The following is a 19,759-nucleotide window of genomic DNA, read 5'->3' on the forward strand; positions in this document are numbered from 1 at the left end:
CTTTTTTTTTCAAAACTAGAAATATGGTAGCCCTACTACTGTGGAGCAGCCTCCCCTTCTCTCTGCCTCTCCTACTGCTGCAGCTCTGGCAGGAAGGGGGAAGCCGGTTTGGAGACGTTACAGCGAGGAGTCTGTTAATCGCAGCTACAGCTGTGGCGCCGCCACACGTTCAGTCATTTCCAGTCACGCCGTGAATTGGCCTCGGCGAAGCAACACGGTTGGCAGCGTCTCAGCTGCCATCTCCGGTCCGCAACCCAGGCAGAACGCATTCGGAGTCCGCGACTCCCAGCATGCATCGCTCCCCACCGCGCCTGAGCGCTGAGCAGGGCAGGGCAGCCCAGCCTCTTCCGGCGGCTTGCGATCGACGCAACTTCTGGTGGCGCGCGCGAGGCAGCTCGTGGGGTCGGCTTGGTTGGAAGGCTTCGCTCGTAGTGCTGCCGCCATCATGGTGAGTATCGGGCGCGGAAGAACTGGGGCTGGGGCCGGGCCGGGCCGAGCCGGCTTGGCTTCTTATGTCTGCGCCGCGTGAGTCCTTCCCCGCACTCAGCTCCGGCTGCACTCCTGCGGCGGCCCCGCCTCCCCCGATCCGTTAGCCGGGCGGGGCGGTCTGGAAGGTTCGAGGGTGGCGGGGTCCCCCCTCCCCCCGTCACGTGCCCACGATGGAGCGAGCGCTGGGTGCTGTCGCGCCCCGGGGCAGCCGCGCCTGTGGGGAGTGAGCGGCCGGGCCGGCGCCGCCGCCTCAGGCCCCCAGAGAGGAGCCGCAGAGATTAAGGAGCTGGTCCAGCGTGTGCCCCAAGTCCGAGCGGGTTTTACTTCTGTTCTCTGGGCAAATGCGGCAGGGTGCTGAGCACCTGCACGGCCACTTCCGACTCCAGTCTGCCCCCTTGAGTGGAGGTTATTGTCTCTCCAATTACAGCTTATTCCAATTATTAAAAAACCAATTAAGCTATTAAAATGTAATCCAACCCTGGCCAGAAAATATCCCTGCAGTCCTGTGATTCCACAGTAATAAGTTTATTACAGTTATTTAAAAAATTATATTATTAAAATGTATCCAACTGGACAGAAAGGGTAGCTGCAGTCCTGTGATTCAGCAGTAAGGGGGAAGCTTTCCTTATTGTCCATAAGGAAGTAGGGCTGGAAGGGACCTCACCAGGTGAGACCTAGTTGAGCCCCCTGCTGGAGGCAGGCTCATCCCTTCCCAGCCAAGTGTCCAATCTGCTCTCAAGTTTTCCCGGATGGAGATTCCTGTTTTCTGGTGGTAGCCATGTTTGTGAGGTGTGTTTAAAAAAAAAAAAAAAAAGGCAAGCATTACATTAAAGCTGAATGCCGGATTTGTGACCGTTGTTGTTTCAGGCATCCCTTTCCCTTGCTCCGGTGAATATTTTCAAGGCAGGTGCAGATGAAGAAAAAGCAGAAACAGCTCGTTTGGTGAGTTAAATCATCCGTGAAACTGATAACATCTCATATGCTTTCCTTACACTTTCTACATAACAAAAAAAGTTCCCTGGCAGTTCCTGCTGTAAAACACTTGTATTGCTCATAACCAAAATTTATTAGTTAAGGCTGAAACAATTCTTGCTACGTACTGCCTAACATTAACCTTCCAAAAAAATCAAGTAAAAATGATCCAGGTATATCTGAGAAGAAAATGAGAGAAATGCTTTTCTTGTATTAATTAAAATCTTGCAACTGTTTTACTGAAAGAACTTGATGCTTGTCGGGGGGCTTGGACTTTGGGATCATTGTGCCTTTGTTCCCATGGAAAAACGGCCACAATTTAGCTCAGTTTGGAACTTTAAAAAAATTACAATTTGTGAATCTTCATTAGATGCTTGCTAAATTGTAAGAACTACGTTTTCTTTGACTAGCAAGATTCCACTTTTGCAAAGCATTCTCTGTTTAGGGGGTTGAGCAGAAACTCTACTAATTGTTGTCCCCAGTTGCCAAGGGCTGTGCGTGTCAGACAGACATTGAGAATGGGAAGACAGTGAAGTATTCTTTTGGTTTCAGTGATCCCAATTCCTAGCAATGGATTGGTGAATTAAATGCAGGGGAGCCTGAGCTAGACCCTACATGAGGGGATGTGTCAATAAAGGGACTAGATTATGACAGTTATCTATAATATCTTATTCAGTGAGTCTGAAATTAAGCTGATTGCTCAGAACAGAAATGATGATTCTTTCTCTGATAGCTTGTTCACTTTCATTTCAGTCTTCCTTTGTCGGTGCCATTGCTGTTGGAGATCTAGTTAAGAGCACCCTGGGGCCAAAGGGCATGGTAAGCTATTTGCAGGTTCTTAGAGACCATAACTATTACTATTCCTTGCAGCTCTTGATGCCACAAAGTACATTTTTCAAGTAGCATCCTAAACCTTGCATCCTATAGGACAAGATTCTCCTAAGTACTGGAAGAGATGGCACAGTAACGGTCACCAATGATGGTGCAACCATCTTAAAAGCTATTGGAGTTGACAATCCAGCAGCCAAAGTCTTGGTTGGTGAGTTTTTAGCTAAATGTTCATCAGAGAAGTATTTTAAATATCTTCATACTTTTTTATTAGAATTTTTTTAAAGGATATTGCTTTTTGTTTGTTCTTTGCTTTGCTTTCACTAAAAGCATGTTGGTGGCGCAATATTAAGTGCTGCGCCAGGTAACAGGTATTCTATATAAGCATGTGTAGTTAAAGTCTAATGAGTAGCAGGATACTAGAACCAGGGAATTAGTAGTGATGATTTCTTTTCTTCTTTTCTTTTAAGATATTTCAAAGGTTCAAGATGATGAAGTTGGTGATGGAACTACGTCTGTAACTGTCTTGGCAGCAGAATTGCTAAGGGTAATATTATACTGACAGTTCATGTTTTTAGTGCTGCTTTTAGCTCTGGTGTTCAAGTACTGTGGTATAGTGAATGCTAACACAACATGCAATTCATGGTGTGAGCTTTAATGTCCTGCCTACCTGTGGGCTTGTATGGATGAAACAATGGTGTCTCTTTGGGATGGGAGATATACTGTTTCTCAGCTGATTTATTGTAATTTCTCTTTCTGTAAATGGAGCTGAGAAACAGTAATTTATCCCTTAATGAAACTGGGGAGAGGGTAAGTACCATGGGTTGATGAAACAATTACAGTGGATTCAGCCTAAACTCTGGTAAGTCTGCATCTTTTCCACCCCTATGCTCAAATTGTGAGAAGAAAACCTTGAAAGCTGTTTTTATTAACATGTTTAATTTTTTTAATTGTTTCATGTCTTATAACTGCTTCAGTTTTTACAATTTAATGTTTATACTTACCTCAGTTTCTCCTGTTTTATGTATCCAGATTATTTGCCAATCAATAGTTTTACCTTTTTGGTTCTTACATTTAGCAGCATGCTGCAGTGCTGGGTTGTAAAAACTTCAAGAGACTTTCTATTATACTTTTATCCTGTATTTTGAAAATTATAATCTTTTTAATAAGCATTTATAATATAAAACCTGTTTTTTGCAACAACAAAAAAAGTAAATAGATTTGATTAAATGTTTTGTACTGTTACGAAGGCTGTTAAACTATTTCTGATCCACCTTCAGAGGCTGACATTGTTAGTTTGCTTGTACTGCAGCTACAAGGACTAGGGTGACAGCTCAGTTCCAAACCAAACCTGGCTTTGAACACTAACACCTTGAGTTTCATTTGTGACTGAACAGGGAGCAAATGCACAACTGCAGTGAAAGATAATGCTTTTATAAAAGCTTGCTTGCTGTTTACATGATACTCTGGTTTTCATCAGTCAGCATTTCTGAGGGATTTTTTCAAGGGTGGATATCAGCACTTTAGCCAGCTATGACTTACTACTCACAGCATGGAATTACAGAGTTCTGTAGAAATGTACAGTGTGTGTGCGTGTGTATATGTATAATTTCCCGTAAACATTACCTAGCAGATTAATGGCCTGTTTGAATTCTCTTCCCAAACACATTGTTCTTCTTGTGTTTTATTTTAATAGGAGGCTGAGTCACTGATTGCAAAGAAGATTCATCCTCAAACCATTATTGCAGGTTGGAGAGAAGCCACAAAGGCAGCAAGAGAAGCCCTTCTGAAAGCTGCAGTTGATCATGGGTAAGTGTGTTAAAATTCTGAAGTAATTTATCTTGCTGTTTAAGTAGCTTTTATAGAAATTGTCCAAGACTGACAAGTAGAGGTGAAAATTAAGCAACGGTTGAAAAATGTTCTGCTTCTTTGCTGACATAGTCCACATAATAGAACAGTGACTTTTTTGGGCTCTAGGCATCCGTTGATATGCTCAAGGTGCCCCTTGGAAAGTTCCAGTTCTTAGTCCAGTTGGTTTTCACTTGTTTGACTGCAGAAGAACTTTTCTGTTCTAGGAGAGAACTTAAACTATAATAGGTTAGAATGTTTTAACAATATGGATTTTCCTTTCAAATCTTTCAACTAGCAGCCCTATTGAGAATTGCTGGAATTAATATACAGATGTTTCTTACTGGTTTGTTCAGTAAAAGATGGGGCTTTGAAAATGTATTTAGAATTTTAAGAAATGCATATAGCTGTGGATCTGAAACATAATTTGCTCCATATTAGGAAAAATTAAAATCACTACTTAACGTTGGCTTTAGCTGAAGACTTGTAGTTTCAATATCGATGAGTAAAAGCACAGTCTCTCTAAACCTTATTTCAAAGTTACTTCTTCCTTGGAAAAACAACCCAATTTTGTATTTAAAAAATAATGTTAAGAATACCAGATGTAGTCTCAGTTGTGTAGTTTTAATGAAAATGAGAAAAGGCACTTCTGGTGCCTAATGGAGAAACAGAAAACAGACACAGTTAAACTTGAAGAACATCTTAGTTTTGGACTTGTTTTTTAAAAAAGAAGAAAGCATTTTGAGGTTTTTTTGAAAATACATTATTGATTCAGGTTGTTTATCTCCTGTTAAATACTTTGAGAAGTATAGGATTACTTTGCATTTGCTGCTTTCACCTAGGATGTGTGTTGGGAAATAGAACAGGCTGTGTAGGGGTTGAAGTTATTTGTTGGGTTCTGATAAACAGGAAAATACTATCTTTCAAAAGGTTAGTTACATAAAGTCAGACCTTTATGGAGCGAGTACCTTTTCTATAGAGAGGCATATGGCACTAGAATGTGTCAGTGTCCAAAATGAACATTTTTTACGGCTGTATGTTGAATTTGAAAAGGAGAGAGAATATATTGCGATTGTCAACCATTTCCTTCTCCAGTTTTCGCCACTTAATTATGCTCACTTGAATATGTAGATAAAAAGATGTTTTCTTTTAGTGATGATGAAGTAAAGTTTCGTGAAGATTTAATGAATATCGCAGGGACCACACTTTCTTCAAAACTGCTTACTCATCATAAAAACCATTTTACCAAACTAGCAGTGGAAGCTGTTCTTAGACTGAAAGGATCTGGTAATCTGGAAGCTATCCATGTCATCAAGAAATTAGGTGGAAGTCTGGCAGACTCTTACTTAGATGAAGGTATGTCTTTATATAGTAATGGCAAATTTAAGTTGTGATTAATAACTAGGGCCTGATTTAAATTGTGATTTTCAATTTTTCATGAAAATAACAAAAGTAATTTCCCCCAAAAATGCAATTTACAACAAAATACTACAATATGGTCACTTGTTAGGGAGTTCTCTAGCAAGTGGCCATGTGGCATTTTGTTGGAACAAGATGGCTGCCCTGCCCTGGGCAGAAGGGAGTAGCAACCCCAGCCTCCCCACCCCCTCTTCCTGCAGAAAATCACTGGGGTAACAGAGAAGCTGCAGGGACAAGTGGATGTGACAGCAGCTCTGCCCCCACACCTTAGCCTTCTGCTGTGGGTGGGACTACTCTGACAACCCCTCCCTTACAGCCATTGCCTTCATGCCCCTATTACAGCCAGAGTGGCAGCCATGGCCCCCAATAGTGCCATGTGCCTTACCTCTACCCCACAGCTCCCAACTCCCTCTTCTTGACGCACAATGTCCATCACCCCGTCGATTCCTACCCATGAAGTGTTGCATGGGAGCAGTGTGGCTGGCCAGCTGGGGGAGCAGCAGTGGTGGCAGTAGGGCAGAGGAGAATAGTCCTACCCCACCTCCTGCCACTGTCAGGATTCCTCTGAGCTCTGCTGGCCTCCATGAGGTAGAGGTGGCAGAAGCAGCCTCCCCAGCTCCATCTTTGTGCACTGACCTGGTCTGCACTTCATTTGGCACCAGAGTGGAGCTGCTGCCTGCCTAGTCCTTCCACAGCCTGTGGATTGGAGGGAGTGGGGGGTGATGCAACATTAGGAGGCCAGGACTCCTAAGGCAGCAGTGGTAGCTGGTGGAAGGTGCTGGTTGGCTGCCTTCCCAGCTTAGCCCCAGTCCTGGCCTGGATTGAAGTGGTTTTGTATGGTGCAGCTCAGCCGAGAAAGGAAAGCAAAGGTACCACTGGGCCGGGCCTTCCCTTTTATATTCCTGCTCACCTCACCCTGCCTGTCTTCCCCCCCCCACAATGTTCTCTGCAATATCCAGGAGGCAGCAAGGGGAAAGGGGGTTCCATGTCCCCTGCTGGGTGTAGAGGTGAGGGGGAAGCTCCAGCTGTGAGGGATGGAGGGAGATCCCTCCCTCCCCTCAGTACCTGTCCCTGCTTAGTGGTGGGGAGTGGGGCTCTGCTGGCCCACTGCACCGGCATCTCGTCCTCCTTCCTGGTGCTAGAGGGCGAGGGTTTCCCTGAATAAGCTGACTTCAGTGCAGGGGGAATAAGTTGATCTGACCCAGGAGCATGTTTGGCCTGCAGCACAACTTGTGCATGCAAGCCAGGCTGTTGCTGGGTGGGGAGAGAGGAAGAGGCTATCAGCCAGTCGGGGGCTGTGAGGGGGGAGCTGCGATTTGGGTTTGAAAACCACAGCCCCCAGTACTATCAGCCCATGATATTACCGAACTGGGTCTGTGACTTAAATCAGGCTCTGCTAATCATGTGTGAGAGAGAGATGCATTCATATGCATTTGTTTCAAGAAACATCTATGTTACTGTTAGATAAGCTTTTCACAGATTTTCTTGCATTGTTTTTCTCTTCTAATGTAAAATCTTGATATTTTACTCCCTCTTTCACTGCAGGCTTTCTGCTAGACAAAAAAATTGGTGTCAACCAACCAAAAAGAATTGAAAATGCAAAGATACTTATTGCAAATACTGGTATGGATACAGATAAAATTAAGGTAAGTGATACTGCAGTAGAAATCTTCTCTATTCATGGCAGTTAATTTAGGATCCTAATATCTCTGCGGGGTATCTTTAATTTAGATTTTTGGCTCTCGTGTAAGAGTGGATTCAACTGCAAAGGTAGCAGAAATTGAACAGGCGGAAAAAGAAAAAATGAAAGAGAAAGTTGAGCGTATTCTTAAGCATGGGATAAACTGCTTTATTAACAGGTATGTATGTCCTTATGTGAGGAATAAGGTGCTTGACTGATCTTCATAAATTGGCAAAATACTGTTTTGAGGTTTCTGACCCAGCTTTTCTACCAGACTATATTGTCTCATGTTCAATCCTGCCCCCCTCTGCCCTGCAGCAGCAAACAAGACGGAGAACTTTTTTTGGGGAAGTGAAAGGAGGGGGAATTTTTTTTCCACATTCTTAACTGCCACAGTATACGTTTAGCATAGCTAAATGTCTTTCATGTATACAAACAGAGCAGAGTCCCATAGTCAGCATAATTCACCCTCTCACTGGGTAAGACTTGATCATGTCACAGCTCCTACTGAACTGGTAGCAGTTTCTGGCTGAGCCAAAATTGCACTGGATATTTCTCCAATTTAAAGTATAAGTAATGATTCCATAGCAAATCTATTCTTACATGTTGAGTGGGTTTCTTGCTGCTATGAAATTTTGAAGGGTGCCTACTTCCTGTAACATTAAATCTGTGTTTCTGCTTTAATTGTAGGCAGCTGATTTATAACTACCCTGAGCAGCTCTTTGGAGCTGCTGGTGTTATGGCTATTGAACATGCAGATTTTGCAGGTGTAGAACGTCTGGCTCTTGTTACAGGTATAAAGAAGCAACTTTGCAGTATTGGGACCTCGGTATTGTTAGTCACTTATAGTTTCATTAAATGTTAATACTTGGTTTGTTTGACTTGGCATATAGGCAAAGTACAGTGAATTAAGAAGTGAGGACTTTTACTGCAGAGCAGCTGTTCTGTTGTAGCTGTTCATCTACCTGTTGTTACCCTCCAGTAGATGAAAGCCAGACTGGCTGGTTAGCTTGTCCCTGTTTAAGCCAGCTGAATGAAAGAAGGCTAACTGGCTATAACTTGCTGTTTTGTCCATACCCGTAGCAAAATGAAGACTAAGTGAGCATATGACTGCTGTCTAGAAATACACTTCAGAGGAAAGTGCTAGGAAAGAAAACAATGTTTTAAGTGGAAGCACAAATGTGTATAAACCTGCCATGAATAAACTTTTGGGCTAAAAGCTAGGAATGAAGTTTTTGAACAATATTCCAGTAGCAGTAGTAGAGCAGTAGTAGAGGCAAGCAGTCCAGTAGCAGTAACACTGACTAGTCTTAAGATGGAGCTTAACCGGTTGGACTGGTCAGGGGACTGGATTTAGGAATGGAAGGGGTATTTTGGATCATTGTTATTCCTATGATCATAGCTGTGTAAAACTATCTTAGTATTCTGTAAAAGTAATCCTACAGGCATCATAGTCCAAAAATGGTGGTGAAATAAGAGAATGAATTTGAATATAGTTGAGAGCTGTGTGTATTTAACACATAGCAGCTGATGCTTTTGATTTTAAAGAACTCCAAACAATTTCAAATTTGCATTATACCAATTTACACTTGTACATCTTTGAGTGCTTTGTGGAGATGAAGCAAATATTTTTGCCCATAAGCTTTCTCTTTGATACCAAATTTACCCGAATCCAAGACAGTTTTGAATTTGACACCCCTCTTCCCTGCCCCCCTGGTAATTATATTAATTCATGGAAAATTATAAGCTTGTTATAATACTCTGTGTATGAAATCTAACTGTTGAATAGTAGTCTTTAAATTTGTCTGTGTCCCCAATCCCCTTATTTGGTATGCCTCTGATTCTACCTCTGGCCCTGGCTAGGGAAAAAGACATGGCTAGATTGGGGCTACAGCAGCTTTTGCTGCTACTGTACTGTCTCCCCAGCACAACCTTTCATCCCCTTGTCTTCCCAATTTCCCACACTGTAGCAGTCTTCCCTGCATGAGCCACCTTGATCCCAGCTAAGCTGCAGCAACTCCAGCTTCAGTCCCCACTCTGGCACTTGAATCCAAGACGGAGCTCTTTTTCTGTGTTAAATTTGTGTCATATATGGATATCAAGAGTCTGGTGTTTCCTAACATGTGAATGTAGAGTGTCATTTTCCAAACTCTTTGCTTGTCAGCATTAACTGCATCGCTGACATCAGAGTTCCTTCTTCGTGTCTGTGTGACAAGGTATTTAGCAGAATTTGCAGATTCATTGGAATCTGGCAGGCCATGCTGTGAGTGCTGCTATGGCCTTGAATTTACAACCTCTAGGTTGTCAACTATGCACCTTGGCACCCACCTTTGGCATCTGAGTTAACATGTATTGAAATTAATGGGGAAGTTCAAATTTCCAAGCTATTGTTTTGGCCTATCTGTAAATTCAGACATTTTTGTTTCAGTTGTACCATTTTTCATAGATTTCATAGATATTGGGGCTGGAAGGGACCTTGGAAGATCATTGAGTCCAGCCCCAGGGGCAGGAAGTCAGCTAGGGTCAAAGGATCCCAGCAAGATAAAAGTCCAAACGTTTCTTAAAAGAGTCCAGAGTTGGTGCCTGCACCACCTCGGGAGGGACTCTATTCCAGGCGTTGGAGGCTCGGACAGCAAACCTTTTCCTTATGTCCAGCCTGAAACAGTCTTGGAGAAGTTTGTGACCTTTGGACCCTGTCATCCCATGGGGTGCTTTGGTGAACAGGTGTTACCCCAGATCCTGATGTACACCCCTTATATACTTATAGGCTGCCACCAGGTCACCCCTAAGCCTGCTCTTTTCCAGGCTGAAGAGTCCCATGGCTCTCAGCCCCTTATCATAAAGCCTGTTCTCCTGCCCTCTGATCATGTCTGTGGCTGTCCTCTGGACTCTCAAGTTTCTCCACATCCTTCTTGAATTGTGGAACCCAGAATTGAGTGCACTACTCCAGCTGTGGCCTCACCAAGGCCAAGTACAGCGGGATAATGACGTCCTGGGATTTGCTTGAGAAGAATCTATGGATGTAAGCTAGAGTTTTGTTTGCTTTATCAGCTGTGACATTGTATTGGTGGCACACATTCATCTCGTCAGTCATGACCCCCAAGTCCTTTTCAGTTGTGGTGCTAGCAAGTGTACCACTGCTGAGCCTGTAAGTGTGATGCAGGGTTTTTTTTCCCCTGAGGTGGAGTACCTTGCATTTTTCTGTATTGAATGTCATCAGGTTTTCATCTGCTCACCTAAGCCTATCAAGGCTGATCAGCCTGGATCATCAGCCTATCCCCAGGTGCGGGTGCTCTGCCCTAAAGTTTGGTGTCAGCGGCGAACTTGGCTAGTCTGCCTCTGACACCAGTGTCTACATTGTTAATAAAAATGTTAAAGAGTACAGGTCCGAGGATAGAGCCTTGGGGGACACTACTAGTCACGGAGCACCGTGGTGGTTCACTTCTGCTGACTACTGCTCTCTGGGTCTGACCTCGAAGCCAGTTCCCCAACCATCAGACTGTGATGTAGCCAAGGCTGCAGTTAGCCAGTTTTTCCATGAGGATATTATGGGACACCAGATCAAAGGCTTTTTTAAAGTCCAGATATATGATTTCAATCTCTTCTCCTTTCTTCAGGTGATATGTCACTTGGTCATAGAGGAAAATGAGATTTGGTCAGGCAAGACATACCTGCGACACACCTGTGCTGGCTGTCCCTCAGGATGTTACCATCAGCCAGCTTGTGTAGAATGGTCTCTGATAATTTTTTCCAAAATCTTTGTAGGGATTCAGGTCAAGCCAATTGGCGTGTAATTCCCCGGATCTACTTTCCTCCCTTGAAGATGGGCCTTCTTCCAGTCCTCTGGTAATTCATCTGAGCACCATGAGTTCTTGAATATCTTTGCCTGTGGCTGGGCTATGATGCCTGACAGCTCCTTAAGGTCTCTGGGGTGCAAGCTGTCAGGACCAGGTGACTTGAAGGTGTCCAGCCTCTCGGGGTGTTTCTTTACAAGATCTACACGAATGTTGGGTATAAATTGACCCCCACCGTGGCCATCCTGCATCATGTGAGGCAAGGTAGTCCCTTTAGGTTGGCAAAAAAATGACATAAAGTACCCATTAAGCAGGTTAGCTTTTTGTTGGGTGTTGGTTGTCAGTTGTCCCATTTGGTTTAGCAGGGGTCCAGTGTTACCCTTGCTTTTCTTCCAACTCCCCACATATCTGAAAAAGGACTTTTTATTGTCCTTGATACGTGTAGCCAGTTGGAGTTCAGTTGCAGCCTTGGTTTTCCTGGTTTGCTCCCTACAGGTACGGACCAGTGCAGAATATTCCTCCTTAGTGGTGATTTCTGTCTTCCATCCTTTATAAGCATCTGTTTTTAGATGTAGGAGGTCCATGAGTCCACTGCTGAGCCAGTGGGGTTGCTGTGCCCTTTTGCTACCTTTCCTCTGAGATGGGATGGACATCTCTTGTGCTTTCAGGATCACTCCCTTAAGAAGTAACCACTCATCTTGGATTTCTCTCCCTGTTGAGTCATGGCCTCTTAGGGCCTTGACAACAAGCCTCCTGAGCTCATCAAAGTCAGTTTTCCTAAAGTCAAGGACTTCTGCATTGCTGACTGACTTGCCAGCTTTGCAATGGATAGTAACAGTGATCAGCTCATGGTCACTGACTCCCAGCTTTCCTTGGGTTCTGAGGTCAGTGACTAGATCATCCCCTTTAGCTAGTACTAGGTCCAGCAGCACTTTACCTCTCATCGGTCCATAGACTTCTTGAGTCGGGTAGAGCTCGCCCACGCATGCGAGGAAGCTTTGTGACTGTTTGGATTTGGCCGAATGCTCTTTCCACTTTAACGTTTTTGGTTTACTTTTTATAAGATGAAAATGCTGTGTTCCCAACTTGGTTGTGCTCTTCACTTGGGTTAGTTAACACCGTTTTTTCACTAGGACTTAATCTTGTGTTAATTACCCTGGTTTTCTGGTGAAGACTTACCATATGAAGGCTTTCTTTCCAGTCATCAGCTCAGTCTAGCTCTTCATCTTCTTTTTTTAAATATCAAAATATGAATTAGAGAACAGCTGAGAAATGCATACTTGCCTATCATCTTGGGAAACTGGCCCAGTGTGTTTAACAAAAGGAAGCTTCAGGTCTTCCAAGAGCTAATTTTAGATGGAAATTGAACAAGCAGTTTAATATGAATTTATGTTCTTAGGTGGTGAAATTGCATCAACCTTTGAGCACCCAGAGCTGGTAAAACTAGGAAGTTGCAAGCTTATTGAAGAAGTCATGATTGGAGAAGATAAGCTTATTCACTTCTCTGGAGTAGCTATGGGTAAGTGTCTTACCGTTGGCTTGCCATTGTAACTGCATTTACTTACTGAAACCACTTGTATAGAAACTGTCCAGTAAATGATTGCATGAGAATAGATGTCAGATGAGCCAAAAAAGTGTTGCTTTGTATTTGAAAGCTTGGCAAACAGAAAGACCCTATTCTTGAAAGATGTGTATATATGGCTGACATTGTTAATCTGCAGTTGCTTGCGTCTTGGTAAGATTAAAACTTCAAACTTAAAATAATAGAGTTGGAAAGGACCTTGAGGGATCCAACCTCTTGAATGAAAACAGGACTTCTACTCCTAAGTAATCCTTATTGAATGCCTAGCCAACCTCTTCTTGAAACCCTCCAATGAAATAGATTTTAAAACTTCCTTGGACAGTCTGTTCACTGCCTCAGTCATTTAATGTTATTTTCACTATTTAATGCATATTGCAATTTAAATCCATTATTTAGTGTACTGCCCTCTGCAGCTAGGAAGAGCAGTTCTTCCTCCTCTTTATGGTAGCCTTCCAAATACTTGAAGACTGCTATCATGCCCTCCCCTTTTCTCCAAGCTCTTCCTTGTATTTCTTATTTTTACTTCTTGCCTTCGTAACCCATTTAACACTTTTGTTACCTGATGTTGGATCCTCCTAACTTTTCTCAATCAGTCTTAAAATGCAGAGCCCAGAACTTCACATAGATGAGACCTCACCAGCATCTATTAGTGTCACAATCACCCCATGTCTTAGCTAATGCACCTGTTAATCTTGCCCAAAATTGCATTTTTTTAATTCTGTTTTTCACAACAACATAACTAATTTTGCAAGATGAAACTGTTGTGATACAAATACTGATCTATTATGTAAAAACTTTCATTGGTAAATAGATACCAATATCTATAAACAATACGTGATTTGGCAAATAATTGTTTTGTTACAGCTTTTACTTGTGAAGAAACGGTTTAATCTGAAGTAATGTGGGAATGAGAGAAAATGAAAAAAGTGGTACCATAAAAATTCATTCCTTTTGTGACATGCCATCTGTTGTATTTTTTTTATGCTGATGTCTTAATGATAGTAAAACCAGTCTAAATGCTCAGGTAGCTTACTTTTAGGTTTTGCTTTTTATTAACATTTAAATTACTGGTTTTGTTAGATGTTCTTAACTGTTTGCTATTTTTCATCATATTAGGTGAAGCTTGCACCATAGTTCTCCGTGGAGCAACTAAGCAAATTCTAGATGAAGCAGAAAGATCTTTGCATGATGCTCTCTGTGTCCTTGCCCAAACTGTGAAAGACACTAGAACTGTGTATGGTGGAGGTAAATACCTAGATTTCTTTTTTTCTCAATGCCTTTAACACAATTAGTGGTTGTGAGTTGACTCACATATAAGATGCATGTGTGTCTTTTAATATACAGGTTGTTCAGAGATGCTGATGGCTCATGCAGTCACAGAGCTTGCCAACAGGACACCAGGCAAAGAATCTGTTGCAATGGACTCTTTTGCTAAGGCTTTGAGAATGGTAAGTTAGAGTTCATTCAAATTATTGGAGTAGCCAGTAGAACTAAAATTTTTAAGACTTGTCTGAGTAAGGTGAAAGACAAGTATCCAAATATTTTAGTTGTTACTTTTTCAGATTTTGATTGACTAGAGGTACAGAAATTAAATTTATTAAATCACTTATCCTGGCTCTGTAATTAGACAAAAGTTGTTGGACTAATCTTTCCTCTTGTTAATGTATTGATATGATAATCATTACTTCATGTACCTGTTTTGTATTTGAGTAGGTCAGCGTGTTAATTTTGTCAGTTGTTTTTAATTCGCATTTTATTTTGATCTTGGAGTTTCCAGATCTTCCTTCTGCTTTTGGTTTGTGATATCTGATAAGGTCAAAAGCCTGAGACAGAATCAAGATGTGATGGTTTTTTCCAGCTCCTAATTACTGAGATGCATACATAGAGGATTAAAAGAATATACCCAAGTTTGTTTTAGAGCTGCTTAGTATCTGTTTTGTAACTAAAATTTCAGATCAAAAATATATTTTCAAGTAACTTCTGGCTTTTGTAAATACCCCTCTTTTCGGCTTGAAAATTTGCACTAATTTTCAGGATAGAGATTTGTGTACCAGACATCTCAACAAGTTTCTACAATTAAAATTGTTCATAGTACAGTAAGGTTTTATAATGTAACTTCAGATGCCTGTGACTTGAATGAAAATGTGTTGACAATCCTAATGGGAAAAGCTTTGCATGTTTTCTGTAACTGCATGATTTGCTTGTCCTGTTTGTTCTTGTGACTAAAGTAACTTAGGAACCTTAAAGGGAATTGCTTGGGAATTTGGAATGTCCTCTCAACTGTCTGTGCTTATTCCTTTAGATCCCAGTCATCATAGCTGATAATGCTGGCTACGACAGTGCAGATCTGGTTGCTCAGCTCAGAGCTGCTCACAGTGAAGGGAAAACGACTTATGGACTTGGTGAGGAATTTGATACATCATATGGAGACAAAGTAAAAAATCATTGGGTCCAAAAGAAAATTATTATAATGAAAGTATAAATCTAACATTGGCATCAACTTTATTTGCATCTTGTAGCAACGTTAGATATTAAGTTTAAAACTGATTTAGTTCTTATTAGTCTTTTATGTTATCTTAACATGTAGCTTACTAGTTGACTCTCCAGTTTATTGACCTCTGAGATAAGGTTGTTGTTCATCTTTACCTTTTGGAATAGAGATGGCTTTGTGGCTGTTAACTAAACTCTTGCATTCCTAATAAGGTATATTGGTCAAATCAGTGACTGTTACTGCTGTGATTCAGTTAAATGTGAGCAGAATTAGAAAGTGATGAAACATGGAAGGTGAGGAATACTAAATGAAATGATCGGTAACTGTAACAGGCAGATGCTCCAATTTGACAATTGACTGCTTGGAATAGAAGGTGTGGTTAGAATGAAGAGTATATCACTTTTAAGTTCCTGCACAGAAGACTAGGCAGACAAGGTTCTTTGGGTGAATCTGATATCTTTGATTAGACCAACTTAAATAGTTGGAAAAAAAATTTCTGAGCAAGCTTTTGGGTTTAAAACCCTTCGTCAGGCTGAGGAAGCCTCTGCAGTTGGTATGTGCTCTTCCTGGATGGTTAACCTGAAGAACCTTGTTTGCCTATGTCCTTAGGCCAACAGGGCTGCAACCTACACCCCTACAGAGAATGGACTTTCTCTGTAGCGTAAGCAATATCCGCAAATTCTGAAGTTAATACTTTTAAAAATATACCCCTGTTCACTTGTGTTTCTGTATTGGATTTCAAAATGCAAAGTCAAAACTTTTTGGCTTGTTTTGGTATGGTTGCATTACACATGTGGCTATATGCAATTTACACTGATCACATTAAATTACCAAAATAGCTTTTTGTAGACAGGTAATTTTGGGGACATGACACACTTTTTTATTTTTGATACTTTCCACAGCTAGAAGAAAGTGGTGGGTCATACCAAGACTTGTCTTCCCCCCAATAACATAAAATTTCCACTATAAATCTGAGTTGAAATATGTTGGATTTAAGTTGTCATTTCCAGGTATGGAGAAGCTGTTAACAAATTTTCTCTCCTTAGTCATTTATCTTTCTGCTTCTTTAAGTTGTCTTTAAATTCTTTCTGGAATAAATTGTCTTTTTCTTTAAGATATGAAAGACGGAGTCATTGGAGATATGGCAGCCCTGGGAATAACTGAAAGCTTTCAAGTCAAGCGGCAAGTATTGCTGAGTGCAGCTGAAGCAGCAGAAATGATTCTTCGTGTAGATGATATTATTAAAGCAGCACCAAGGTATCTTAATCTCTGAAGCTCATTTTGCTGTTTGAGTTATTTAATACCCTTTAATATCCAGTCCAAAGAATCCCTTTATCATGGGAGTGGGGTGCGAACACTTAGAATATTTCACCTTCAGTGAAAGACTTATAGATAACCTTTCAGTTTTTTCCATGATATCTTACATTAGGCCTCTGGCACAAGTTATTTTTCTGACCTGTTAATCATCCCAGAAATGGGAAGTGGTCACATGTTCAAAGAATGTATAGCACCATAAAATCACTAACCAGCAACAAAAATATTACTTGAAAAATGTATAATATCTTTGTGGTTGATTTGTGTGGTGCCATAACTTGAATATTTAGCATGCCATGCAAGGACTGCCCCAGGGTAGTCTGCCAGTTGAGAGCTGATCAAAATGGCCCCTGAGGTTGAACCCTGGGACTCTCACAGTCAACTGGTGGTTGGCAGACAGGGATTGCCTGTGGGGTAAATCAATCTCCTGTTAGCTGACAGGCACCACCCTCGTATTCCAGTTCCAGGGTAGTCCCTCCCTGCTGATAAAAAGATGAGTCAAGCCCTGGGGCAGTCCCAATTTGCCAATGGTCAGATGCTTGGCCAGCTCCATGAACTACAGAGCAGGGGGGCTTGAACAGACATATGGGTCTGCAGAGCCAGCCACCTTGTAGCTGATGGTCAGGTACCCAGCCTGCTGGTGCAGAGGAAGCCTGGGATCATGAGTGGAATCTGATGCTTGATCCTAAATCACAGAACCTGTCATGCATGTGTGGGAAGGCAGGAAGCACAATTATTGGGATAAAGGATTAGATCCTATCATGCCTTTAATTGCATGGCTGCCAGGGGCATTAAGAGAAATAGTTGACTCTCAAAAGGCATTGAGATGTTAAATCACAAGTATCTATGAGGTATGATGTAGCTGTTAATCACAGCGTGTAGAAGTAAATGGAGAAGTGAATTATGTATGCAAAATCAAAAAAGGCCAAATTAAATTTGATTGGGATTAGGTGTCAAAAGGGGTATAAGAGGGGAGGCAGGGAGTCATGAGCTTTGAGTGAGGCTTATGTTATAAATAAATGAGAGAGGAACAAAGCTACAATTGTAGTGGCTGTCTAAAATGCTTTTGAAATGCAGCTGATCATTTTAAGGATTTCTGCTAGGTTTTTTGTTTTGTTTTTGTTGTTTTTTTTTCTCCCCACTTACTGTTACTTTTTTCCAGCTTAGCTATTGGGCTTTAGACTAATTTGATACCTGGATGTTTCTGTAAGTGATTGCTTACCTGAATTTCATTCTTGGGGTCCATGTTTACCAACAGTGGAATTCATGTAAATAACACATCCTCAACTACACTTATTGTAAGGTAAATAAGGCCACTGTTGGTTAAATGAAATGGTGTGGACATATTAGACACTCTTTTACGGCTGGTTGACACCTTTGCTGTCAGAGGCACTCTACAATTTTTATTACACCATTTTTAGAAGCCTTAGATAAGAAGAAAGTAAGACTGGAAGGGACCTTAAGAGATCATCTAATTCGAGTCCATTCAGGGATCAGACCTGCATGCTTCATTTCATATTGTTGGCAACAGAGTTCTTTTGCCTGCTAAATCTGGGATTGGAGAAATGTATAGGAAATAAAATAAAAATAACTAAGGAAGAATTCCTCATTATTGTGTACAGGTGCAATACATTTCTGTTGAAGGTCTGTGCAAAGGTAGTATGGTTTTACTTAAAAGATTTTGTGTGAACAAAAGGACCTTATGTGTTTTAAGCTTTACTGCTATATCTTTCATCTTGTCTCTGAAAGAATTTTCTCTGAAAATGGTGTTAATGATATGATGCAGTAATCTTCTGGAATGGGTTTGTGCTAATGTTGTGGAAAAGGGAGGGATCAGGAATGTGGCTAACTAGTAAATAATAATCTAAATTAACCAAGTCCAAAGGATTCTGAGAAACTTCAAAGGAAGTAACCAAATATTGGTAAAGGGGAAAAATAATGGTAGATGAGATTCACTCATTGGGTGGCAATTTTTTAACTCAATCCAACCTCCCACTAACGCCCCACGGACACCTGTGCATATCTAGTTTCTTCATGCTTCAATGGATCAGCTAATTTTCTTTGCCAGAACAGAAGATAGATATGCATGCCAATTTTTGATGACTGATTTTTTGCGGGGGGAAAGGTGTGTGGGGTGGGGGTGTGTGAGTAAATACAGTAATGAGTAGGGCCTAGTTTAAATCACAGGCCCAGCTTGCTAATATTATGGCTGGGGCTGCCATTTTTTGTCCAGGTGGTGGTGGTGCTGCTCCCCCCAACACCCTCTGGTTAGCTGAAGGAGCAAGTTTAGGGCCATTTTTGTGGTTTTTCACAAAAAAATGCAAAATTATGATTTAAATCGGGCCCCAGTAATGTAATAAGTAGTCAAGAGAAGTTGGATATGGATTTTCTCTCCCTATTTTTCTTAAAGGGGAATGAAGAAATAGTCAATGAAATTGAAAGGTGACAACTAAATTGAAAGTAATGAAAGGAAATATTTTTTCTCATAATGTAGAATGAGACAGCAAAACTCATTGCCACAGAATGTTAAAACATGTTGTCTGTACAACTATTCAATTATATTGGTATCTACCAAACTTGATATGTCATGATTTAACTTTATCTCTGACTGTTAGGTTTTAGGAAGAGGCTTTACTGGGGGGACAGATGTTACCCATTCTGTTTGCCAATGCTGATTTAACCAAGACTTAAAAAAAACAACCTGGTAGTTCTGGCCACTCAGAGATGGGATACTGTGCTTGACTTATTGTGGGCTACTCCCAGCTTCCATGCTTGTGAAGATGGTTAGCACTGAATATACATTGTGAGTGTTTTACTAAATAGTTAGACTTCAAGGTGGGAGAAATATTTTAAATTAGTTTTGTTTTCATTTTGTTTTTTTCCAGGAAACGTGTACCGGACCATCACCCTTGTTAAGGTTTTTTTTTTTTTTTTTTTTTCCCGCCCATGAAGATGTGTGGACCAGATCTTGCAGAGTACTTTTTTTTTAGCAGCATAATGCTTTACGAGGTTATGGAACAGATGTTTAAGACACGTCTCCATCAGTGACATGCAATTACATTTTTCTGTTTTTAAATTATTTTCTGTTTTGTTTGAAAAAAGTTCACTTTAAAACATGGGTTGCATGCAGTATCCATATCCTTGCTGTTCCTTTCCAAGTTTTCCATCTACTACACTGAAATAAAAGCGTCAATTCATATCACTTGTTTCTTTTCCTTTGTACAGAATCAGCAAGTGTGATTTCCAGGTAGAGAAGGAACTGCCATCCTGTTTCTTAATGTTAATTGAAAAAGAGATGTTAATATTTGGAGAGAGAAAATAAACACAAATGTCCTCTTCCA

At 41.2% G+C, this 19,759-nt stretch overlaps 1 protein-coding gene across 1 annotated transcript; it reads left to right on the forward strand.

Annotated features, from left to right (window-relative positions):
* The first annotated feature begins 309 nt into the window (after positions 1-309).
* Positions 310-19,615, forward strand: CCT2 (chaperonin containing TCP1 subunit 2). Its single transcript, XM_090042513.1, has 16 exons — positions 310-448; positions 1,357-1,431; positions 2,215-2,280; positions 2,389-2,500; positions 2,760-2,836; positions 3,986-4,098; positions 5,291-5,493; positions 7,102-7,202; positions 7,288-7,415; positions 7,928-8,031; positions 12,431-12,550; positions 13,730-13,858; positions 13,958-14,061; positions 14,916-15,015; positions 16,220-16,361; positions 19,304-19,615. The coding sequence occupies exons 1-16, from the start codon at positions 446-448 to the stop codon at positions 19,332-19,334; spliced, it is 1,608 nt and encodes a 535-aa protein (XP_089898639.1). The 5' UTR covers positions 310-445; the 3' UTR covers positions 19,335-19,615.
* The last annotated feature ends 144 nt before the right edge of the window (positions 19,616-19,759 follow it).

Source organism: Crocodylus siamensis, chromosome 4, assembly GCF_052110815.1.
Source record: "Crocodylus siamensis isolate JL-2025a chromosome 4, ASM5211081v1, whole genome shotgun sequence".
Lineage (NCBI taxonomy): Eukaryota > Metazoa > Chordata > Crocodylia > Crocodylidae > Crocodylus > Crocodylus siamensis.

What these genes read in the sequence shown, in the direction of transcription:
- CCT2 (XM_090042513.1), top strand. An exon ending in AAGCAGAAACAGCTCGTTTG is followed by an intron (nt 1,432 to 2,214) that starts GTGAGTTAAATC and finishes CTTTCATTTCAG; the next exon opens with TCTTCCTTTGTCGGTGCCAT. An exon ending in TAGAACTGTGTATGGTGGAG is followed by an intron (nt 13,859 to 13,957) that starts GTAAATACCTAG and finishes TTTAATATACAG; the next exon opens with GTTGTTCAGAGATGCTGATG.